We start from the raw sequence: 25,535 nt of genomic DNA, 5'->3' as shown, positions 1-25,535 counted from the left end.
ATTTAAAATCAAACAACAATATACATAGAAAGGTTGTTCTACTCATTCACGACTATGTATGAATATACTGATTAAGACCAAGTAATGTACCAATGTATTACTGATGAAGAAGAAGCTTTTAAAGTATATTTCAAAAGCTTTTTAAAAAATAATGTAATGATCTACGTATCCACTATAACAATCCATTGAATTGAACATATCGTATTATAGAAACTACTTTAATCAGCCAGCTAATTATTTACTGGTGTTTGTTCCCTGTTGACAGACTACTTCGATTTAAATTGATCAATAGTATTCCAAGACTTAAGGAATATAGGCCCTACATATTATTATCTACAATATAATACATTACATACCGATAAATCCAATTGCATACAGCTTACAAATAGATGTAACAGTAATGCCATGATAGAAAACAATAATTTGATAATAATAATACGAAAACAAAATAATATTTAGTTTCGAGCAAAAGTTTATTTTCCTTCTTTGTCCAAAAATAACAAATTTCTCCGTCACGTTAATACATTTTCAAAATTATAAATATACATGGTACCGTATTCTCTACCATAACGTAATAATTATCATCTATTATTACTCCATGATTCTACCAAATTAATGACAATTAAAAATCGTCTATTTTGTGTCGACGTGTTCTATTCACAATTTTAAATTGTAAGATCGGCGTTATATAAACAGAGAATATTTACAGCTAAAATTGCAATGACTGGTTGAACATCAGCGCGTCGACGACGTGGTGTACGCGTCGACGACGTTGTGTGCGCGTCGACGACGTGGTGTACGCGGGTGGCATCTCGAATCTGCCGTCATCTTGGTACGTTTTTTTTCAACTGGAGCATCAAGTTATTATTTTATTGTGTTACTTACTTGCCATATAGAAGCTAAAAAATTAACTTAGGCCTATTTCCAAATAGCAGTAAAGGGAAATATAAATGGGTGCGGCGCTGAATCGAAAACGCAACGGTGTTAATAATGAGGGCCTACTTAAGAAGACCAAACATGTTAATGACATTATTGTTTTGTGTAATTCTGTAATGAAATAAGCATCAACAATGAATTACGGGATGACGCCGATGATTTTTAAATATCTAGAACAGAGCAGTATTCAAACTTCTTGATTTGAGAGGTCAATGAAATGTGTCTGTGACGTAATATCTTGCGTGTGTCGTGATCTGAAATAAAACAAAATTATTATGGTAATGTCGAATCATTAATCAAACTGAACTTTTGATCCAAATTATCTGTAAAAGAACAAATTAATCATTCATCTGAGTCAATAAATAAAAATGTCAAAATTAGATGAATGAGGGAAAAAAATAAAAATTCATAGCTTGTCAATCATGATAAAAATGAAATAAAAATATTAATTACACAGCGTATTAAATTATTATTTAAATTTAAAGTAGAATCATTAGAATACAACAAGGAAGATTATTTTGTGACGTACGTGGGCACCAAGCTAAAATGCATAAAAGGCAGTCGCTTGTTCAGCTCCCGTCAGGAATGTTAGAGTAGGTCTTTGTTATTATTTATTTCTATAATACTAAAAGCTTATTTTCTAAAACGCCAAAGGGGGATACACAATTAAGACCTTTTTGGCGTGTCATATTTTAATTTTGGTAAAAATGTATTAATGAATATTAGGCCTATAATAATAACAACAGCGGCACAAACAAATCGCAAACATACAATTAATAAAATACAATTAAAAAATACAAAAAAAATTAAATCATTATATCAAATACTTATAAATTCATGCCTTTTTGATATGTCTTTTACAAAACTTATCAACTACATCATAAAGAAGATTAAACTTTGGGTCATTAATAAATTAGTCAGAGTTACCAAAAGTTAACATTAATTTTACACCAGAAATAAAAAGGTATCAATGATTAAACTACTCTTGTGAGAACATGGCACTTTCAAGATTAAACAACATTTTGATTCACGGATATTACATTCAGACATAGTATATAACCAAGAAATTTTTCTTACAAAAAACGCTGCTCGACATTTTAAAATTAATCATTGCTCTTTCTTCAGATATATTTATGATTAATTATTAAAATCAGACTTCTTTTCATCATTATCACTCCAGTATAACGTCCTTTAATCTCAAAAATACATACAGATCAAAGATAGTTCTTTATGAATCACATGCCCATTTAAAAATGGTCAATTTTGAACTTTAATGTGCTGTGTGTGTGTGTGACCTCAACCTGTAGGCATGCAACTGAATACCCTCTAGAAACAACGTGACTTCACGGTGGTAGAAGTGAGAAATATTTCCACAATCTGTTGATTCGCGTCAACCAATCAAAGGGCGAGAATCCAAAATCGTTCAACCGTGAGCCCTCATAGACTCTCTTTTCCCAGACGTTTTTGGGGTCCAGCAGCTAGGATCTATAAGTTATAGTCGATTTTACAAAGTCGCAAAACTGTCGGCCTTAGATACTATAACTGCTGCTTGCTTTAGCTTCTGAAGGAGTAGTCCTCATGGGACGTAGCTGGCTAGAGTAGCAGCGTGAAAAGAATGGATTATGAGAATGAGAGGTGAAATAATTGGGCCTTAGAGTATTTTACAAATGCGATTGATTAGAATCATTGTCCTACAATAAATACATTATTACTTTAATTAGTATTACATAAATATTCCTAAATTTTATCAATTTCGTGAATATAAAAATGCAATCTAAAATATATATACTTTAATTTATATACATATCAATCATATCGTGCTAGTTTGTTAACTTGAAATAATGGTAATGTTGACGTGGTATTAAAACGATTGCGACATAACGCGTTTTTAATACGTACAATAAACCAGAATCACTGTGTCATAAAAGTGTCATATCCGATATAAACATCTATAAAAATGACTGTATTTAGCTCTCAGCAGCACTACATTCAAATTTAAACGAGGATATAATATGACGACCGAGAAAAGAAAGCTTCTTGAATCCGATCATTTTACACCGATTGTAATTGTAGGTTTTGTTCAGTTGTCTTGGATTGTTGTAAATTATTATCCTATAATCACAACTAATATTATAAACACCATAATACTAAGTAGAACAATTTCCATCATCAAGTAAAATTACACCCATCACAATCATATTGGATGTAAGCCCGTGTTTCCGCAGCCAAAACAAAATGATCGGTTAATATTTTAAACAATAAAGTGCGCATGGTCAGTCATTACCAAACAACCAGATGCCCAACCACAACGCAACGTTAACAATTATCACATTTATCCGATAATTATCCGATTTAAATGAGATAATTATCGATTAATATTTCTCGAGTGAATCGAAAATTGGTTAAACCCCGTTTCCACAGGCAGTTTATCGGTTAATTATCGGTTAATTTTTATCGGTTAATTTTTGGCTGCTGACATACGGCCTATAAATAAACCGTTATCGTACAACCATGACTATTGGACTAGGTTATGTTGAGTCAAAACAAGAGAAAGCCATTCTATACAAAGAATATCTACCGACAGAATAGGCATTTTATGTCTAAAACTGCATACTCTTCAATCCACACCGACTGTTGTCGTCGGTGAAAAAATCATTCTTCATTACGCTACCAAATCTACGCGAATCTACTTATACCATGGTGTTAATATAATATAACATAAGTCGTTTCATTAATGTATTATTACATAGTATTGTAACAGGGCCGGGAAAGGGAAGCTCTAAACTATCAGGCGACAATACTGCAGGGAAAATAGAAGAGAAAGATAAATCGATGATAACAATACAAGTGCGTATTGTAAAAATGATTTAAAATTATGATCAGACTATACAATTCTAATTTGTTTTTAGAATAAGGAAACTGAAATATTCAACATTTATTCTAGTAATTAATTGTAAATCACAGAATCTTTATTAGGCAAACATAATAATACCGTCTAATCACTGTAGCATCTTATTCCAGTTAAGAAGATAAGCACCCATAATATATTTAATAGTATATTTCAAATCTTCAACGTGACGACGATATAACAAAACGATGCAATAGTCAATGTCATCATGTAAAAATGTAATATATTTTTTATTTTTTTAGAAAACAGGTCTGATAATTAGTGTTTCCTTAAGATGCTATTATGAATCTGGACTACGATGGTACCATTATCTACTTGCTGATTGTTATTATTTTCAAACACTTAGAATCCTAGTTATCGTTAGCAATTTCTCTTTAAATCGAAATCCCGGTTCAAAAGCCTCTACTTAATGAAAATCACAAAGGTAGTTCTACAGACTAGTACGTCTTTGTTAAATACATCCACCTACCTCACTAAAGAGCAGTTTTGACTGGTTTAATTTTGATTCATAACGTGCGCTATCAGGGCTATAAACAGATTAATCATAATTCTGTGGATGGCTAATGTCTATTGATTCATAATCCTTCTTAATTCGTTCGCAACTTCCATAACTCATTGATAGAATAGGACATTTGATCTACGAATCTATGCGGTAAGCTTTCATGTTCTATAGAAATATAATCGTGAAATACTCATCTGAAGCCTATGATGATATAATAGCAATTATATGCAGGCCTATATAAGGAGAGTTTTTAAATAGTAAAATACCAAGAACAAGACTAACATTAGTAATGTTTGAATGATGAATAAACGATGATGGTGATGATGATGATGAAAAATGATGATATTGTTGTTAATGATGATGATGATGATGAAGAAGAAGAGGATGAAAAATGACGATGTTGTTGATGATGATGATGATGATGATGATGAAGAAGAAGAAAAAGAGGATAAAAAATGATGTTGTTGCTGATGATGAAAGAAGATGATGATGAACAAGAAGATGATGATGATGATGAAGAAGAGGATGAAAAATGATGATGTTGTTGATGATGATGATGATGATGATGATGATGATGATGATGATGATGATAAAGTAGAGGATGAAAAATTATGATGTTGATGATGATGATGATGAAGAGGATGAAAAATTATGATGCTGATGATTATGATGATGATAAAGAGGATGAAAAATTATAAAGTTGATGTTGATGGTAATGATAAAGAAGAGGATGAAAAATGATGATGTTGATGATGATGATGATAAAGAAGAGGATGAAAAATGATGATGTTGATGATAAAGAAGAAGATGAACAATGATTATGTTGTTGATGATGATGATAAAGAAGACGATGAAAAATGATGATGTTGATGATAAAGAAGAAGATGAACAATGATGATGTTGATGATGATGATGATGATGATGATAAAAAAGAAGATGAACAATGATGATGTTGTTGATGATAATGATAAAGAAGACGATGAAAATGATGATGTTGATGATAAAGAAGAAGATGAACAATGATTATGTTGTTGATGATGATGATAAAGAAGACGATGAAAAATGATGATGATGATGAAGGGAATGAAAAATGATGATGTTGATGATGCTGAAGATGATAAAGAAGAGGTCGTTGTTGTTATTGATGATGGTGATGAAGATGAAGAAGAAGAAGAGGATGAAAAATGATGATGTTGATGATATTGATGATGATGATGAAGAAGAAGAGGATAACAATGATGATGTTGATTATGATAATGTTATAGAAGATGATGAAAAATGATGATGTTGATAATGAAGAAGAGAATGAACAATGATGAGGTTGATGATGATGAACAATGATGATGTTGATAATGAAGATTATGATTATGATGATGATGATGATGATGATGATGATGATGATGATGATAAAGAAGAGGATGAAAAATGATGTTGTTGATGATGAAGAAGAGAAAAAACGATGATGATGTTGATGATAAGGATGATGAAGAGGATGAAAAATGATGTTGATGATGATGATGGCTATAGGTAAGAAGGATGATAATGAATAGGATAATTACGACAAGGATGATGATGATGTTGATGATGATGATAATGATGGTGACAAGAGTTGATATCGATATACTTAAATAAACATGATGGCAATAACGGTCAATGATGACGTGTTAAACTGTTTTAAAATTATATTATACATACATATACATTACGTTCAATTGATTTTACTCTAAGGATACTCTAAAGCAATCAGAAATGTCACCTAAAATTGAATACTTGAAGTTGTTTACGTCTGCTTCAAAGAAGGGAAGATGATGTTTGATGTAAACACTTTTTAGTTTTTCTATTTAACTGAATATATTAGATATATACTCGAGTTTTTTTTATGGACAATTGTTATGTAAACCGCCACTTACCGGTGATATGTTGTGTGTAAGCCTAATCTAAAATTGTTTTTGTCTTTGTGCAACGACATAAATTTACAACACTGTTCGAAGTAAACAAGATTCATATGACATTATTATATTTAGTATTTTTATTCATTAGCATTATCAAGATTTGCCAAAAGCGAAATTAATCAGTTGTCTATGTCTGCAGCAATGACCATATTATTTTTCAAAAACCACAATACAGTGCATTTTCTCAAAAACAACGAGCTTCTGGCAGTGCGTTTTCCCTTTATTCTATACTTTGTAGATTCGGAGAACTGGCAAAATGTAATTATTCATTCATATTTAATAACAATATATTGGTTATTTTGATCTGTGATAAATATTTGATTAGATAATACTAAAATGTCGAAATTTTTAGATTTAAGTTAAAGGTATTCACAAATCCTGACCATTATGAATAATATATAAACGTATTTATATATTATTATATATTTAATATTGTTGAAGAACGATAATTTATTAATATAAATTATGTAAATCATTAGAGTTGCTGATCGATTCTTAGTGGGTTAACTATGCTTAAAAACTAATCTACTGATTGCTTCAATCAATAAATATTGGTTATCGATTAACGATTGTCTTAGAAATACTGTACACAGCTGCTGCATTCATATCTAAAACTATAGATCTAAAAAAGAACCACATGCAACTAAAATAAATAAATATATTTATCTGTTCAAGAAAGTTTCATCAGCGTTTCCAAACAACTAGCATTTTTAACTTGTATGGTGCATAGAAAGATTGTTTATTTATTTTAAACCTCATTAAATTAAGGGTAATAATAATGATTATTTGAAGAATATAGGCCATTTTATCATAATTACTGTATGTTACCGTATTGTTTGTAAATGGAATTTGTTTCCAAATTATTTGGCATAACTGCTTTTTCGGGTATATAGCCTACATTTCAATTATCTGAACAATTCATCAGATATGATAAACAGTCCAAGTTATCTAGAAAACAATACCGGGGATATACCATTTATCTACATATAATTAACTGATATTAAGAGTGTGATATTTTGCAATGTACAATATAAGGAATTCTCCTCAAAACTAGACATTAAATAAACAAATTATCAGTCCTAAAGCCTGTATTTAGATCTAGTAGATCAGATAAAATAGTTATAACTAAATAAGTCACCAAGATTGCAGCAAACTGAAAATATATAATGGATAATAGGATGTCTCTGAGAAGGCCAGTCATTATAATGAACCATTACATAGTAATATAGTGTTATTGAAAAATCTATAGAAAATTCAGTAGTCCAAGGTTTAGTAACAAAACAATCGAAAAATATCGTTTAAGAAAATCAGTATGAATGAAGAAAGAATAAATACACGCCTACTCTAAAAAGAGAAAACACAATGATTATAAAATGTTCGTTTACATCAAATCTTGTTTTAAAAAAACCTGAAGATACAAAGTATAAATATGCACTATAAATAAATGCACGTCAAACAAATATCTGGTCAATTAACATCCTTTTCTGGCGATTGTTTGTTTTGTATCAAAGCGATTATATCGAACTACTTTGACGACATATCACCTGGGTCGTATTGTAGCATAATTCTGTTTGTCCAATATGATAAATGTATGATGTTGCCTAAGTTGCTGTTGATAAATCATTCATTTTTTATCCTAACTTGCATCTGGGTGAATCATTCAGAAACCTAAACAAGTTCAATTTACTACTATTTTCTACTATAATATAGGCGCGGAATCCTTCAAAGCTGACTCTGATTCCATTGGCAGCGTCTTCAGAATAAAACGGTTAGCAGCGCAAAACAACTATACAATTCTTTTTACAACACAACACAAATACTTTTAAAGAGTTTCTACGACAGAATTGCTTCAAAAGACGAAAGCAAGTATTGGAATATTAATGTAAATGGTTAGCTGTATATTCATAATATAATATCTTCGCCGTTTTTAGTAAGTCAGTCAACATTACTCTTTAAAACGTCATATTCACATTGAAACTAAAGAACTTAAAGATTATGTTTTCGGGTAGCATTTTCCTTCACAGAACTATGAAACTCGAGAAAAAAGAAACATAGCCAACAGCAGTGAGTGATATCTATCAACAGGAATAATGGAACGAAATGTATATGTCTATATAGGACGTCAAATGTCGTAGTGCGACATTGTACGCGCGCTTCCTTCATGTTTAAGTATTAGCCTCTCGTCACGTTTGCATTTGGCAATAATCTAACATTTAACATTAAAATTGTGTTTAAAACAATAGGGAATAGCACTAATAGTGTGCCTAGATAAGTGAGGAATAAATACGACCAAAAAAGGGGAATCCACGTCTATTTTATTTATTTATTTTTTTTATTTTATGTCTTTAGGCAATGTGGCCAAGGATTACCAATAGTGAATTAATCACTGTCCTATCAGATAGGTGATATACCCTCTGATACAGGGGCTATTTTGTGAACCAGTTCACTTGCCCCTACTCTTTTCGAATAATGAACTGGGTTCTTTAAAGTGCACACAGGTTATAACTGTGTACACTGAACCTACGGTTTATAGTCCTTATACGAGAAGACTTGTTCCACCACCAGAACTAGGAGCGAGTCGGCCTCGAACCTTTGCCGAAGTTGTTGGCTATTTAGGTACGGTAAACGGCGCCCCTGCCTTAACCGCTCGGCCATTTGACTCAAGAGAAAATGACGTCATTTTACTAAAATAGTTCCTATATTCATAATAATATAAAACCACTACAATGACAAACTCTTGTCCATTATAAATATGACAGTATACCGATATCCAATCAAATATAACGTTGCTGAACAACCAAACACGGTTAATAAAATGATCAAATTGGAGGGGGAATTTTAATAATTTGCTCTTTGTCTAATCTATACGTTTTACTAGGCTGATTGCTGAATGTATGTAGGCTTCAAATTCAACAGTTTTACAAAAATAATAAAACATCGTACCTTATAATACACTTTAGTCTCTTTAGAAATGGCCCAGCACATACACCAGGTGTTTCTATAAAATCAGTGTTATCTTTATTGAAGAGAGTGCTAAGTGTCGTAGATATGTCTAATAAGTCTTCTTTAATATCAACCATGTCTTTATTGGATTCTGTAAAGAGATGAGTATACATTATAATAACAGTATATTGACATACGTCATCATGCATATTTTTTACTTTTATTTTGCAACTTTTGTTTGCGCGATTTCCTTGATAAAAATTGTCTTTGTCCATACTATGATTGACAATGCTACACACAAACTTACATTGATTGTCAATACTATCCAAACTTTTACATTTTTGATGTTTTAATACATTTAACGTTTAAAGTATACGTTAAATGTGTTAAAACATAAAAAAATGTAAAATATTGTTACAATTTTATTGCTGACTGGGTTTATTTTCTATTGAACATTGTGCCTCTAGTTAAAATTGTAATTGTGTATGTTCTCGGCTCAAGGAAAAAAAACAATCATGAATTTATCTGGATTTTCGTGGATAAATTGAATTAAAAAAAATGAAGTACAGTGGTATCCTTAGCTGATTGTTAAATGACAACTGAAGTCAATTGCCCTAGGTTCAATTCCCTATAGCTGCAACTATAGTAATGTAAAAACTGGAATCTATGACCTTTCGCGCGCATATCGTAAATGTTATAGAATTCGTAGCAGGTGTATAAAATTGCGTTATATATGACGTCATTAAAAATCAGAACAAGACACAATTATAAGGCAATTAAGCCGAGTAGTACAGCCCATTGGGACTATTCAACCTGGTTCTTTATTGAGTCTTTGATAGATAAAAAGATGTGATCACTAATCATCTTGACAACGTATTTAGAGTACAACGTTCTGACGCCGTATTCACATAAATTGTCGGTGACAGAGAGAGAAAACGATGATACATAAATCGACGCGCGCGTACAAATGATGATAATAATACATCACACACTAGCGTAAACGTTTGTGTTACTATTATTTATTTATTACTCAAGTATATATCTTTGTAAAATTAAAGCCAGTAAATTCCACAAAGCTTAAGAGGAAAGTTTAACTGATTTGATTTTGTAGAATAATGATATTGTTTTTCTCGGATTTGAGTACTTTAAAACTAAATCGTTCACAAACACAGCTTATGAAAATTTGTTTAAATCCAATTAAGTTGTACAAATTATAATTAACTAACAGTCATTATTAGTACAGTAGCTTGTTCTTCTCAAACACCCGTCTCTTTTGCGTTTAACCTTTTACCGTGATTTTCATTTATAGCCCTGTACTAATACGTAAATACATTTGATTATCGGTTGTTAAAATGTCAATAAACTACAGCAAAACGAGAAATAATAATAAATAGTTAGTAGAGGGATTATTTACGTTTGGTAAGGCCTGTATACGCGCAAGTTCAGTACATTATGGTGCTGTATGTAAAGATATGTCTACACTATCAAACTAGTTTGACAAATAAAATGTGATGTGCCCAAATATGGTAGTGATATGGCCAATTATGGTAGTGATATGACATCATCATGTCCATATATGGGTACGTCACATTTTTTTGTCACATAAAGTTTGATAGTGTAGACAAGGCTTAAGGCCAATTGTGGTGAAAACTCATCTTTATCTCCAGCTTGGTATACATTGGGTCCGCCTTGTGGTTCAATGAAAGCTCTTGAGTTTGGGAAGAACACCGTAAGAAAAACCTACTGACAACACGTCCTGCCAACGCATCAGTATATAGAATACAGCCTCAAGTACGGTAACGCAAATGCCAGATGCTAGAGGAGGAGGGCTACATTCCAGATAGGGAATGATGGAGCCGTTAGTAAGTATTTACATTTGATGTAAAACAAAATGTATACAAAAAATAAAATATTTTTTATTAAAATAATTATTATTTGATTTACATACCTGATAATGATGTGTACGTTCGTTTCCCCCATCTACTATGTTTTGGCGGGTGATTGAGGCGGCGTACTGCTTCGATCGGCGTTACAGTGGATAGAATTAAAACATACACAAGAATCATACATAATATCGACGTCACCGGACTGTTGTTGTTAATCATCTTAAACCTGTAATAGAAACAGAGCGAACTTACTGAGATGTGTGTTTACTGAACAAGTTGAACGTTTTGTAAAGCCTTCAAACAATGATTACGGATAACGTCACTAACATGTACAACTGAAACGCAACTCGATATTGGCATAGAAACAAAACATAGACATAAGCTATGATTATTATTTTCTAATTGTGATTTTTCTAATAAATTGTTATATTTATATGCAAATGAGAGCTACCAACAAAGTAAGCGGATTACAGTATTATATTTAGTTAATAATAATATTTAGAGTATCGTAAGCCAAAACTGCCTTAGATGTTCGACCTATTTTGTTAGTTATAACCAATAAAAAGAAAGAACGCTGTTTTTCATTTGTTAAAAATGAACCCAAAGACAAAATGTATACGGTATGCTGTTTGTATCTTGTGTGTGCCAAGATATCGCAATATCATTTTTAAAAATGGCAAAAGCAATTAGTATGTTCATTTTGAATGTTATAATATATCGAGCTATCAACGAAACATTCTCGGGGGATTCGAACCCGCAAAGGGCGAGTATCATAATAATCGTTACCACAATATCACCATACATATACAATATAATTTTTCTAATTACTGAAACGTTTGTATCTATTCTATATGACATTGATATTCAATTAGATATCAGTATGACCCAGGTTCAAATTTTTCTTGGAATTTAACCAAAATATACATTATATACACGATCATTCCAACGTGAAATAAGAAAACAAGAAATAACATATATATTTACTGTAAGCTGGGTTGATACCTTTAGATTTAAAACAAGAACAAAACGATGCTCATTATACGATTCTAATTTATGCCTTACAATGCATGGTAGGCCATATAATGACGAATTTAAAATACTTCAAAAAGTATCATTCATGAATCTTCACACAGCTAGGTCTTGAGTAAATAGAAAATAAATATATTCATAAACTCTAGCTCTACGAAACAAATAAGTATGGTTATTCATAATATATTTTGATAGGTTAAAACAATACAATAATAAATAAATATGTGATTATCTTACAGTCCTCATTGTGAAATATCAGTGGTTCTTCCTACACAACACAACATAGCCTATTGAACATGCTTGGCCTTCAAACCTTATAATACTGTATAATCACACCTATAATTAGCAACCATCAATTTCATATTAATCATTAATTACGGACAATTTCAATTCGGCACTTTGTCAAAATACGTAAATGACACGGCAAACGAGATTAATGACGTCATAAGATTGTATAAACCAAAGTAAAGCGAGAAAACATTGCATATTCATACAGTAGTATACTCGCGAGCATTGCACTCGCGTGTACTTTCAATAAATGAACTTTAAAAAATACATTTTCGCAATTTTAAATTCGTGAAAATAGGTGTAGAGTTTCGGCATTTTGTCTGATACGTAAATGACGGTATAACCAGGAATGATGACGTCATGAAAGAAGGACGAGAAAACATTACATTTTCGCTACAGCGGCGTAGTGCACCGTACTCGCGATTATATATAATAACGCGAGTTTTGTCTATAAACATAGCTAATTACTCCTGATTATTTGAATTACGGATATTTATCATAATTATAAGTACTAGTTGAACTAGTTGAACTGTAAAATCAACATGTTTCGAAAATCGTGAAAAATGGTTGTAGAGAATTGAATTAAATCCGTCTAGATGAACACTGTCTTATTCCCAGTCTGGCAATACGTTAAATAGACCAGGGAAGTAATATCGCTTCCCTGAATATACTATATCACAATCCTAGACAATCGCAATAAGAGTTTGAACAGGATTAATCACAAATCCACACAGAAAGGCTCGACACGCTACAGAGAGAAATTATTCTTTTAATATAATTTTGATATGACAAGCATTTTACTTTCAGAACGTCAAAGAAAAACAACATATTATATCACAACATGTACATAACAAATATTCTTATGATTAACTTTCTAGGCAAGGTGAATCAGTAGTAAGATCGTATTGACAGTGAGAATTATGTAGTAGGATAGACGACGTTAATGCCGTTAGTATTAGATATTGACTATGACAAACTAATCATGTGATGAGACTGAGCTGTTAGGTATAATTGTGTCTGAACTGGCGTATTCATGAACTTAGTAATTTACCAGTGGCATAACGGCTATGAGGTATTAAAATATGTCGAAAAAGGCTAAAAACGCCCGAAGGCGTTTGAGGGTCACGGGCCTCAGGCCTCTGCGTTACGCCATGGTAATTTACCCGTTTGTTACCTACCCACCAAAGTTAGTAAATTGGTCAAAGCATCCAACTTAGCGGGTAAATTAACTAAGCCCGAACGGGCCAAATAAGTTGGGCTTAATTCTGGGTTTTTTTCTACAAAAATAAACGCTTGTATAATACATTCGAGTTACAAAATTGTGAAGAAATGTAAATATGATATAAAGGCCTACACTTTTGATTTATAGAAAATCGAATATAGGCCTATAGATATCTTTAAATGGTAGGCCTATAACTTGATATGGTTTATTTCAGCTAAAACGGTTTATAAAATTAGGCCTAAAATGAAAAACAGATTTATGTATGGCTGATAAAAAAAAAATGTAAAAAAAATAAAATGAGCGATAACATGTCACTAAAATTTGAATAAATCAATTTATCATAATCATTCAACAATGACCTTAATATAGGCCTATACTTATTTAAATACTATTCATTAAATTTGTAATAGTCATCGGGAACAATTTCGACATTTCATAATTATTTCTCCGATGTGAAATAAATTAAACAATAAGTCAATCGTTCTCAATCCGTTCACACAAAAATCTGATCGCACAGTCGTAATAAATTCGAACGTAGTAGCATTCGACAAATAGGTGAATGTTGATGGAATACTTTTCATAAATTGAATTTAACAGAACACCCGACAGTCATACACAGTCTACGACTTATAATACTTACTGACGATTATATATAAATTTGAGGTGTCCAATATACATAATACGAATCGTGTTACTTCACTGCGATACCGACAGGATATTCGTTAGATGTGATGTGAATGTGAACAGCACTAGTGATATATATCTTTTGAATAATGCAAACTTTCTAACTATCCAGATATAATTCGATAATCAGTGATGTCACAACCGGTCATAATGTTGACGCGCGCGTACAAATTAGTTAGTATCAGTATTAACAAGCGCGCGTGATGTTATTGACGATATGTTCAATGACATCAAGGACACGCATAATACAGGGAGAATTCAACAAGTCATATACGCTTCTATCCATGTTTCTTTTTTAACAATTTAAGTTGTTGATGTTTTCGAAATAATATTTGCAATTCATTAGGGGAACATTTATCACTTAGTCACAATAAGATAAAACGGATTATGTTTCCCGATACATGATTAAATTTGCTTGTTGTTAAGGGTATCTTTCTACCAATCAACGTTATACTGAATGTATTCATATATAAATAATACTGCTTGAATTCTACATAGGGAGCGTACAAAGTGCGTTTTAGACGCCTTACTATGATTGAAGATTAAAGGAGCGAAAGATGACAGTGGGATAGCTACTTCACTGTCAAAATTTTGAATCACACAATTTCCATAAGCCTATAATAACGAGTTGAAAACCCTGTAACTTTAAATTGAAATCGACAATAATATTAATAATTCGGATAAGTTACAATGATAGTAACAATAATGATGACGATATTGATAATAATACTGATAAATATGATGGTATATTAATAGTCATAATCATTTAATTAATCAAGAATTTCACAGCACAACATAATATTGTTGAACGCGCGCGCACGACTTTCGATACTATCAACGTTGCATTATGCACAAGGTACGTTGACATATTATGTTCTATTCATGGTAATAATAATAATAATAGTAATAATAATAATATTGTAACACGAATCACGATAAGCATGAGGATTATGAGAAAGTATTAACAGCTAGGCTAGTGGGTTGCAACTCACGGCTCTTTCAACTCCACTCCCTAAGCCTCAAATGAGACTTAGTTTATAAGCACGATGAATTATAAAAATAATAGTTTATCCATCCTGTAATTGGCGAGTTGGATGCGTATAAAATAAACAAAATTCGATAAAAAAAACATTATTATTATAATAATTATGCGTTATTATAATAACACACAACATATATATCTATGTGATATGTTTTTTTTAAAGATAATCAAACAGATAAACCCTTTTTTATATACACATTTACAAAAAACTAACAAAATTATATTTTAATTTGGTTTCTAAAATAAACAATAAACGTCACTACGTAGTTGATTGATTGATGACCAATGAAACGGTTAATTCGTTTTACTATTAATTTATAAAAAAAAACAACAAATTATACATCAGAGCTTTTATCTGAAAATATGGACCAATTTAACTATGGTTATACGTGACAACCCATTGTTAGTAATGTTTAATTGAAGACTGACCCGGCCCAGATCATGTTTTAAATAATACACCGTTTACTCATCATTCGCATTGGATCTAATTAATTTACGTGAGAAAATAAAATAAAAATGATTTACATTTCACATTCATTTGTTTAGTAGGCAAAAAAATGTTGTATGCATCTTAGTTTTGCAATAGGCCTAAAGACAAGTTGAAATTTAACAAAGGAGAGAGAAAAAAGTTTACCTATACCATTTATGCTTAATCTTTCCCTACTGTACTAAGGAAGAATTTCCCACTAGCTAATTACAAAATATATGTTAGAGTAATATCACCTTTTATTCAAATCAGGTTCTTACCACCAGTAAACATTCTTTGATATTATAATAGCAATGAAAATACAATTATGTTCAGTCTAGACTATACATACCGTTTGAGATCTCTAAGTAGATTATTGGATGCGTTTGGTTTCAAATAAAACACAGATGAATGAATTCGTTGCTCGCTATTCTTAATAAAACTACAATAAAAAGGCAATTGCACTTAAGACTATAGTGTTATTCTTGTTTAACGAGGTAAACCCATCAGTCTCAGATTTAATAAAAGTGTAAACTTGTTTCAGCTCAGCTGGCGGATTTATAAAGCAACTGAGCTAGACTTTCAATCGTTTGGGGGCAGTATAGAAAAAAGGAATGCAAGGGGAGTCCCCCGGCGATGAATAAAAAAACACGCCCTCCAGTTAAGAATGACAACTTAAGATACCAGGAAATAGCCTAAAGACTATTGCTACTTTTATAGTTGATACAAGCTTATTTGTTGTCAATCAGTCTATTTCTCCAACCTACAAAATATCGTAATATAATAACCCGTGTACAGTAGGTACTAAATATATTTCAATTTCCGGTTATGAAAGTCTGAATGAGGGGTCTGTGGGTACCCAGTACAGCCAGACACGCATACCGTTGTGTGTCTGGCTGTTCTCCTGTTACAGTAATGACAGACGTTCAAAAAGAGTTGAAAAACAACTTGTGTCGTCAGATCACTAAATTAAAAAAAAATGTTTATGTAGGCAGGGCTTAGTGTAGGCAAGAAAGAAAGAGTGCATTTTAAATGACACAATATACAATTAGTAAGCCTCAAATTAAGTCTTTTTGTTAAATGAAAACCTACTATATAACAAATTTTTTTTTGCAATCATGCAAACAAAGAATACAATGCATTGCTGAACTCACCTGGTACGAGACGTGTAGTACAACACCTTCAATTAGAACTTGTTGTTTGTAGCTGACGTTCAGCCATTAATGCATTAATTAAGCTATATCCATTAGATAGTACACATAGAACAGCCAAAATATTATGACACGGTGTCCTCCCACGTTAAAGTTATTATATAAAAAATGTATATTGTACATCTTTCTTTGGATCTACAGTATTTCACAACAATAACAGTGTCCATGATGTAAACAAAGTTTGTGCTTGCACTTTTTATAATCAAATAATTATTCAGTATAGTATAATGATTCAGTTTAAAATAAATAAATTTACCAACGTCATCACACTTAATTTATAGATTACAACATTTTAAAAGAATTTTAGTCATTTAAATATTGTAGAGGAATGATCTGGTCTGTAAAATTACCACTTGCAATATCGATTGAGGGCGCTAAACTAAACTTCTGGTTTTATATTATTGTTTGTTTATTTTCTGAATTTTCGTGTGCCGTCATTATGTCAAATAAATCATCCTCAGAAAATGAACAACAGCAATTTACACTTTCAGAAACATTTGATCAGGCCTGGAAACATTTTGAGGACATCAAAGTATGTGAGGAAGCCACAAATTCTGTTAATTATCAGGTTCGTATGGCTCTTCACTAGCTAGGCCTGGTTAGTTGGAGACTGTCCATTTATAGTTAGTTACCGCGCCCGCTAGAATAGCATGGAGTCTGCGGGGTATATATGTAGCGGGTTTACCTACTTAAATAGCTAGGCCTACAATAAGCTTATTTTGTTTGATATATATCGTATGAATGGCTCATATCTGACGAATATTCAAGGCCACACACAAGGATTTAATTAAATGTTTGTGATAGAAGAGTGCTTGCCACAAAGTTTACTGTACATACAGACAGGTATTTATTTAGGCCTAGGCCTATATTAACTTTTATTTAACTATCTATTTTCTTTACAGCAACAAGTATCCAAGGCAATTGCAATTTTAGAGAAAGCTACATATATGGTCAATGATTTGGCCTTATTCAGTAGTAATGAACAAGTAGATGAAATATCAACTCAAGACCTACGGTAATATTTTCTGTGCTAAAAAAACCAAACATTATTATTAATTATTATTATTATGATTAAATAATATAATATATTGTCTTACTATTTATAGGTACTTACTTTTACCAAGCCTTCTAGGTGAACTTACACTTAAAGTAACAAGTGGTGATAGACTAGAGATGCTTGATTTAGGTGAAGCCTACTTCATTGACTACCTTAAACGATGTAAAGACTACAGTATTACAGAAGAGGTACTAAACAATTATTATAAATGATAAGTATTTGTCTTCTTTTTAATAATTGTGTTGTTAAAGATAATTCTATTGATCTCTTTTTTGACCGTTATAATTGTTTTTGTAATAAAATTAGAAAGATTGTATAACTTTGTATTGTATAGGTCTTAAGATATATATATATATTTTATTCCATTCTGTAAGGGGCGGGTTTCCTGCTGTTGAATGAGATTATGAACAAAATATTTAAAAAATAAAAAGTGTTTGGATGTTGTTGGTGTATGTGACAGTGAAAGCTGGATAGAAATGGAAGGACATTAATTATCAAATAAGTGATGGTGGTAGGCTAATAAAACAATATACTGATATCAATAAAGATGTTTATGAAATTTGTTAATATTATCAAAAAATATGTTTTAATTTTCAGAAAATTCCCACAACAGACAATTGTGTAGAGGGAAATGTGCAACCTACATTTTCTGGACCAGGGAGGCTAAATATGAAATCAATGCAAATGGAAAGAGAAGCAAAAATAAAAAAATATAAAGAACAAAAGGAAAGAGAAAAAAAAATTAAAGAAATGGGCACATGGTTACAAATTCGACAAAAAGATGATGAAATTCAGGTACCAATTGATTACATAGAGTAATATAGGTATTGACAGAGGGAGACAACAGATGTCGCTAGGTATAAACAACTGCACGCAAACGTTCAGATGAAACACCTTTTTTAGATTCTAATATTAGTAAAAAATAACTTCTGATGTACATATCTAGTCTTTTACATTAGTACAGTCGACTCTCCCAATACCGGACTCTCTGAAAACCAGAAACTCTCCCAATGCCAGACTTTTCTTGAGGTCCAAAAGATCCCAAATTCCTTTTTACCATTAAAAACACATTCCAAATACCAGACTTTCCAGAAAACCAAACATATTAGGCTAGCCCAAAGGTGGTATTGAGAAAATGACTGTACTAAAGACGTGAGAACTGATGAGAAAATAGTAAAACATAATTTAATTTTTTTTTTTTTATATATTTCAGAGAGATTACTATAAATTATTATTAGAAAGTTGTGTTAATGAAGCAATTGACCAAATAAAAAGCATTTCACAAGAAAAAGAAATATTACAGCATATGGCAAAATCAAAATCAGCTGGTTCGATAGCAATGACCGAGCCAAGTATACCTGCTAAAGAAAGGAAGGTAAATGATCCGGTCTTTGTATGGTCTATGTCATATTTTTGTGACAAATGTTTATTTTGAGCTCCTGAAAAGTTTGAAAAGAAATTTTAAAGACTCAAAATGTATGAACCCTGTTTTCAAAATACCATTTAAAGATGTTTTTCCCCTAAAAAAATGAAGATTAAAAATCAGACTTTAAATAGGCCATTTTTGAGTTATTCACTTGATAAATTTAAATTCCCATTGTCTGACAGACAATTTGACTATTTCTTTTTTTTTTCAGGTAAATAATTCATTTTTTTATCCAATTTTTGGTTAAACTTAAATAACTTTAGCATATTCAACAACAACATTTTAAAAAAATGTATTTTTTCAGGGGGACAATATACGTAGAATTTTAGATATCGGACACGGACACCATCATTTTTTTGTAATACTGTATATTCATTATTTTTCAGCCAATGAAGCCTTTTATAATTACAAGAGATTCAGTTCAAGCCAAAGTATTTGGAGCTGGTTATCCAAGCATACCAACTGTAACATTAGAAGAATTTTTCCAGAAAGAAGTTCGGGAAAGAAAGATACCACAAGAAGCTTTGTAAGTATGAAAATCCATTAAATTTGTTCCTGTAATTAACAGGCACACATTTACTGAAACCCTGTTCTGCAGAAAAAGTTACAAATGCAATTATATACAGGTGTCTAGAAAACTATATATCTTGGTTTTCTAAATGTAGAAATCTGAGAGATATCCAAGTTTCTTAGATCTAGAAAACCAAGATCCGAGTTTCCTAGATCTAGAAAACCAAGATATCCAAGTTTCCTAGATCTAGAAAACCAAGATATCCAAGTTTCTTAGATCTAGAAAACCAAGATATCCAAGTTTCCTAGATGTAGAAAACCAAGATATCCAAGTTTCCTAGATGTAGAAAACCAAGATATCCAAGTTTCCTAGATCTAGAAAACCAAGATATCCAAGTTTCCTAGATCTAGAAAACCAAGATATCCAAGTTTCCTAGATCTAGAAAACCAAGATATCCAAGTTTCCTAGATGTAGAAAACCAAGATATCCAAGTTTCCTAGATCTAGAAAACCAAGATATCCAAGTTTCCTAGATCTAGAAAACCAAGATATCCAAGTTTCCTAGATCTAGAAAACCAAGATATCCAAGTTTCCTAGATCTAGAAAACCAAAATCCGAGTTTCCTAGATCTAGAAAACCAAGATATCTGAGACACCCTTATATTATTTAATCGTAATTTAATTGTAAGTTAATTGTATTCATATAAATTAATTGTATTCATATTATCTTATTGAAGAAACCCATCAGCTGTTGTAGTTGAACACGGCCAACAAGATGATGAGCCAGAGGAGAAACCAGAAGTAGATGAGGATGACCCTGAGGAACTTAAAAGAGCAAGGGAGCTTGATGAATGGAAAGATGGTAATTTTTAACTGTTCTTTTTCGAAAATGCAAAGACTTCTTTTAAAAATTGTGTAAAAACATGCCATGTCACTTAATTGTATCAACAATTCTTATCTTTCAGACCATAAACGAGGCTGGGGAAATAGGTATAACCGTTCATAATACCTTTTCATACAGTTGCATACCGATAGGCTCGTCACCTTTGATGCATCTTAGTCAATTACAGTATTCTAAGAGGGAACTTTGTGGTAGACAAAATATCATATAATGGTCTATTGTAAAATAAAGATGTTACAAAACAAAAATGTATATAGATAGGCCTAATGCATTTATAAATAAAACGTACATATAAATAAATTGGAAAACATCTGTGATTGTATTGGACTGATCACTTAAAGTGATACGATTTACATTAAAATGTGTCCGACAATTGTTAATAGTAGTACGTTTTTACAGAGGGGCAGTGGTGTAATGGTTCCTAAACGAGGGGCCTCAGGCCCCTGCATTACGCCACTGCAGAGGGGTTGGGCTCCTCTTATCTCAGGTGTTGCTTGCTTCAATCTTGCCATTGCACCACTTTGCTGCAGCCTTGAGTTTTGGACACAAATAAATAACAAGAAAGAAGCAATACCTTGTTTAAAATAACATTTTATCATACTTGACCTCAGCAATACATCACATAATGGGCATCTCTGGCAGAAGAATTAGAAATTGAATATAAGTAAATGGCAGTTGCATTAGATTTTTCAAAGAAAAGCGATCAGAACATCTTTTGATCAATGATTAATTTAAACAGTTAGATCATCATGGCAGCAAGGAAACGTATGAACACTTTGACAGTTGAAAAGAGAATATCTTGTGTAAGATTAAGCGAAAAAGATACGGTTTTATGCAGATCACAATCGTACCCATAGGATACCACACCGAACAGATTAGTTTTCCATTTGAAACACACCTTCGCAATTCACACACAATTAAACTTGGACCCAAAAAACTGCTTAATCTTATACAAAATTTATTAACACCTACTTATTGAATGAATGCATGAGTAATCAGCAATTTAATTGAAATGATAAATTGTAATAAAAATAACATTTACACCTGAAGTTAGTTTAGTTAATCATTTGGTGTTTAAATATAATTTACATTGAAATTAGTCGAATCATGTTAGTGTTTCATGCATGTAATATACTTTTTATATTTTTAATAGTGTACCGACTGTATGGCTTTCCTCCATTAAACACATGAAAGTTTTCCAGCGTGCACGAGGAACACAATATAGTGGGTTCACCTTATCTCCACATGGATCAATTTACATGAAATTGTTCCAAATTTGGGCATACAATATCCTTATTACTGTAGTAAAAACAATTTAATTACATCACAAAAATTGCCAAAAAGATTGTTTTCACAACTGAAAATATAATACTTATTTAATGTTAGGAATATTTTAAATAAGTTAGTAAGAAAAAAATACTTTTAATTCAATTTTCTAAACGTATAAAATGCGCCATGTGTAACAGCGGCAAGTGTCACTAAATGAATGTGCTTAAAATCTATCATATACAATTGTCTCACAAATAAACCACTATCTTACACTACAGTACATACATAATTGTAATAATATGAATTTATGAAACACTTTCTCAATACCTAATAACGATTTTATATACAACAAACACTTGGGCAACATATAAACACTATATACAAGAGTGTTTGAACTGCAGCGCCAGTTCACAGAAATTACACACTAAACACTTTTAAACAGCAAATCTTTGGCTGTATATTCATCTCATCCACAAATCCCCCTTAGAATTTACAGCACATAAATTTATATATTTATAATATATACATAACGAAACAGTAAAAATTCTAAAATGTACACATTTAACGCTACAGTCAATGTTACAATGATTATTGGAAGATCATTATAGCAGACAATATGGACAAACATTTTTTCAACCCAACTATATAGCACATAAACTAATAATAATTCAAAAAATACTACATTTTAAATGTTTGTATAGTTTATTTCAGCCTTTTATATTGTCATGTATATAATAATCAACTGGAATATGATGCTATTATCAATTATGTCCATTGCAAATATTTATTTCCCTGTATTCATTGTTTAAAGTTGGCTTTGAAATGTTGGAAGTAATATATATTTGATTTTAAATTACTACTTAACTAGTGTTTAAATGAGGTAATTTTACCATTATTTTGTATCGTAGAGTGTCCATTAAAAAAAGAGTAATAATTGAGCTCCATAGTACAATGTTATGTAATAATGAGATAAATTTTTTAATGGATGAAATGAACATCATTTAATTTGAATACTATGCAGTACCAAAGACTATGCATGCATACCAATCAATATGTAGTGATATATTCCACAACAACCACAATTCTTAAATTTGGCATAGTCACAAAAGCTATCACAACAAAGGTTAATTTGTGATTGGATGTTTTATAAGCTAAATTTACACTGAGTCTGGTTTCCTGTCTGGTGGCACGATAACAATGTTGAATGGGTGTATGTTTAAGAATACAACCGTTCACACGTGTTCAGTGTGGACATGGCTTTATCTTTAACTAGTCTTTGGTATTACAGTGGAAAATACCTGATTGCTCATGGTGCAGATCTTATCTGCTATCTACCACTTTATTTCTCCTCCTTTTTAGTCTTAGTAATAATCAACTATCAACCTTTGACATTACATCATTAGTTTGACTCCTAACATTGCTCTTTAATCTTTCAAATAACACTTGCTTGTAATTTGTCAATGACAGTTTTATTTGGGGAACGACTTCCATGGTGCAGCGAACCGTTACTTGCTGCTTTTGGGAAAGTGTCTGGGCAACCATTGTTTAATAATACTTTAACGCAATCCTCTGCACCAACACTTCGTGCGTAGACGAGTGGAGTTCTGCCATCTGCATCAACTGCTGTCACATCAGCGTTGTACTAAAAAAACAAGACATGAAATATAAATGTGTTATGCTTTGTTCAATTTTTATATTTATTATTTATCAATCCTTACCTTTTTTTAAAATATCATTCAACCACCCACCCACCCACCTTGGATTAAAAAATGTTTATAATGCCAAACATTTCATAATAAATTCATTGCGGTATAAAAAGTTGTGGTCAATGCAATTTTCACTATCAGCATTAGTTAGCTTCGGCCAGCACAAATACTGTGCAACAAAATCCATCCTAAAGCAGATCACTGATATACAAGTGTATCTTAAGAAAAGCTGATAATGTTATGAAAGACCACACCCTCCATTGCTATACTGTTACAATTACCTGATATTTATTCATAATAAACAGTACGTATGTATGTTTAATTTACAATAAAACTTTAAATTAAAATTTAATTACAAATGCTTTTACAGATTATTAAAGCATAAAATATCGAAAGAATTTTGTGATAACCCTGTTACCGATCACTAACCCATATGAGAAGTTGCGTTAGTACAACATTTGCCAAAGCACAGCTGAGATGTAGAGCTGAGCGACCATCTCCTTCTCCATACTTGTGGTTTACTTCCAAAGGTGTCGCCTGTGCTAATAATAGAATCACTAATCGTATCTCTTCAATTGTGACTGCCTCTAATATTTGCTGAAATATAGGAAATATGATGATATAAATAACTATTTTTAGTTGAAATCAATGATATTAAGTCACTGGTTCTGTGTAAGTAAATAAAAGCATAATCTTGCATTTTGTTGATAGATCATGCAAGTGAGGGCGTGTGGCGCAGTGTGTTGGACGTTGGATTACTGATCGTGAGATTGTGGTTCGAATCCAAGTCTTGCCGCATTGCTTGTATCCTAAGGCAAAACACTTTACTTACATTTGCCTCTCTCCACCCAGGTGTATAAAATGGGTACCGGTTAGATCAAGACACAAATTTGCGCTGATTATTATGGAAGTATGTTTCCATACGTGTTTGATCCAAAATGACCAGGGTAATAATATGCAGCGCATTGAGAGCCTGGTTATGTGCAGTGCATTGAGAGCTTGCTTATATGCGCTATATAAGAATGAACTACTATTATTATTGAAGTATACATACACACTGTGCAAACTATACCAACCTGGCCAAGTGGTTTTTCTGGATTTGGTATGGGTGCTAGGTATTCCTTGCGTTCATATTTAGATCTAATCCAACGTTCTTTTTCTTCCCTACTGGAATTAGACGTTGGTTTTGTCCGGCTGTTCAAGGACACTTCCCAGATGTTGTTGACCATTGTGTTACCAATGCACATCATTACATACAGCAGTTCCGCCCTGAATAACAAAATCATTTAAAAATGTTTAAAGCTACCCTATCAAACTATTTTGACAAAAAAAGTGTGATGTGGCCAAATATGGTAGTGATATGACCAAAAATGGTAGTGATATGACATCATCATGTCCATATATGGGCACATCACATTTTTTTGTCACATCAAATTTGATAGTCTAGACAAATATGGTAGTGATATGACCAAATATGGTAGTGATATGACATCATCATGTCCATATATGGGCACATCACATTTTTTTGTCACATCAAGTTTGATAGTCTAGACAGAGCTTAAGTTCAATTCATTCAAGCAATAATACTAATAATAATA

General features: G+C 31.7%; 3 protein-coding genes across 12 annotated transcripts in view; 1 reads left to right on the top strand and 2 right to left on the bottom strand.

The window, feature by feature from the left end:
• Nucleotides 1–454: 454 nt before the first annotated feature.
• On the bottom strand, nt 455–17,164 carry LOC144847594 (uncharacterized). 3 transcript variants are annotated; one of them, XM_078704054.1, is made up of 4 exons: nt 17,013–17,164; nt 11,190–11,353; nt 9,242–9,392; nt 455–1,190 (listed from the first exon to the last, which is right to left on the bottom strand). In XM_078704054.1, exons 2-4 carry the CDS (start codon nt 11,344–11,346, stop codon nt 1,124–1,126), a joined length of 375 nt encoding a protein of 124 aa, XP_078560180.1. In that variant the 5' UTR covers nt 11,347–11,353; nt 17,013–17,164; the 3' UTR covers nt 455–1,123. The 3 variants fall into 3 exon arrangements, with proteins under 3 accessions (XP_078560180.1, XP_078560172.1, XP_078560164.1); XM_078704046.1 differs by lacking the exon at nt 17,013–17,164 and adding an exon at nt 16,211–16,423; XM_078704038.1 differs by lacking the exon at nt 17,013–17,164 and adding an exon at nt 16,207–16,420 and having other exon boundaries at nt 11,190–11,346.
• On the top strand, nt 16,519–21,342 carry LOC144847436 (immunoglobulin-binding protein 1-like). Of its 4 annotated transcripts, none has more exons than XM_078703821.1 (9): nt 16,519–16,659; nt 17,561–17,637; nt 17,972–18,084; nt 18,176–18,314; nt 18,724–18,921; nt 19,340–19,501; nt 19,939–20,078; nt 20,799–20,923; nt 21,027–21,335. In XM_078703821.1, exons 3-9 carry the CDS (start codon nt 18,017–18,019, stop codon nt 21,065–21,067), a joined length of 873 nt encoding a protein of 290 aa, XP_078559947.1. In that variant the 5' UTR covers nt 16,519–16,659; nt 17,561–17,637; nt 17,972–18,016; the 3' UTR covers nt 21,068–21,335. The 4 variants fall into 4 exon arrangements, with proteins under 4 accessions (XP_078559947.1, XP_078559954.1, XP_078559938.1 ...); XM_078703828.1 differs by having other exon boundaries at nt 16,527–16,655; XM_078703812.1 differs by lacking the exon at nt 16,519–16,659 and adding an exon at nt 16,876–16,909.
• A 195-nt stretch (nt 21,343–21,537) lies between these two features.
• The window catches only part of LOC144847033 (arf-GAP with GTPase, ANK repeat and PH domain-containing protein 1-like), a 33,020-nt gene continuing 29,022 nt past the window's right edge, over nt 21,538–25,535 (bottom strand). For all 5 annotated transcript variants that reach the window (XM_078703595.1, XM_078703593.1, XM_078703596.1 and 2 more), the window contains 3 exons: nt 25,014–25,206; nt 24,367–24,534; nt 21,538–23,873 (listed from right to left, as the gene is read on the bottom strand). In XM_078703595.1, the coding sequence (XP_078559721.1) occupies nt 23,664–23,873; nt 24,367–24,534; nt 25,014–25,206 (571 nt within the window). In that variant the 3' untranslated portion in view covers nt 21,538–23,663. The remainder of the gene's footprint in view (nt 23,874–24,366; nt 24,535–25,013; nt 25,207–25,535) is intronic.

The sequence above is a fragment of the Antedon bifida genome, chromosome 1 (assembly GCF_963402885.1).
Source record: "Antedon bifida chromosome 1, ecAntBifi1.1, whole genome shotgun sequence".
Lineage (NCBI taxonomy): Eukaryota > Metazoa > Echinodermata > Crinoidea > Comatulida > Antedonidae > Antedon > Antedon bifida.
The sequence above is the reverse complement of the archived record's forward strand: the minus strand, read 5'-3'. Positions and strand labels throughout refer to the sequence as shown.

Bases quoted from the DNA above. Each gene is read 5' to 3' on its own strand.
- LOC144847594 (XM_078704054.1), bottom strand. From the start codon at position 11,346: ATGATTAACAACAACAGTCCGGTGACGTCGATATTATGTATGATTCTT. The intron at 9,393-11,189 runs GTATGTAAATCA...ATCTCTTTACAG, and splicing joins AACGTACACATCATTATCAG to AATCCAATAAAGACATGGTT. The intron at 1,191-9,241 runs GTACGATGTTTT...GTTTTATTTCAG, and splicing joins AGACTAAAGTGTATTATAAG to ATCACGACACACGCAAGATA.
- LOC144847436 (XM_078703803.1), top strand. From the start codon at position 17,509: ATGTCAAATAAATCATCCTCAGAAAATGAACAACAGCAATTTACACTT. The intron at 17,638-17,971 runs GTTCGTATGGCT...TTTTCTTTACAG, and splicing joins CAAATTCTGTTAATTATCAG to CAACAAGTATCCAAGGCAAT. The intron at 20,079-20,798 runs GTAAGTATGAAA...ATCTTATTGAAG, and splicing joins AAGATACCACAAGAAGCTTT to AAACCCATCAGCTGTTGTAG.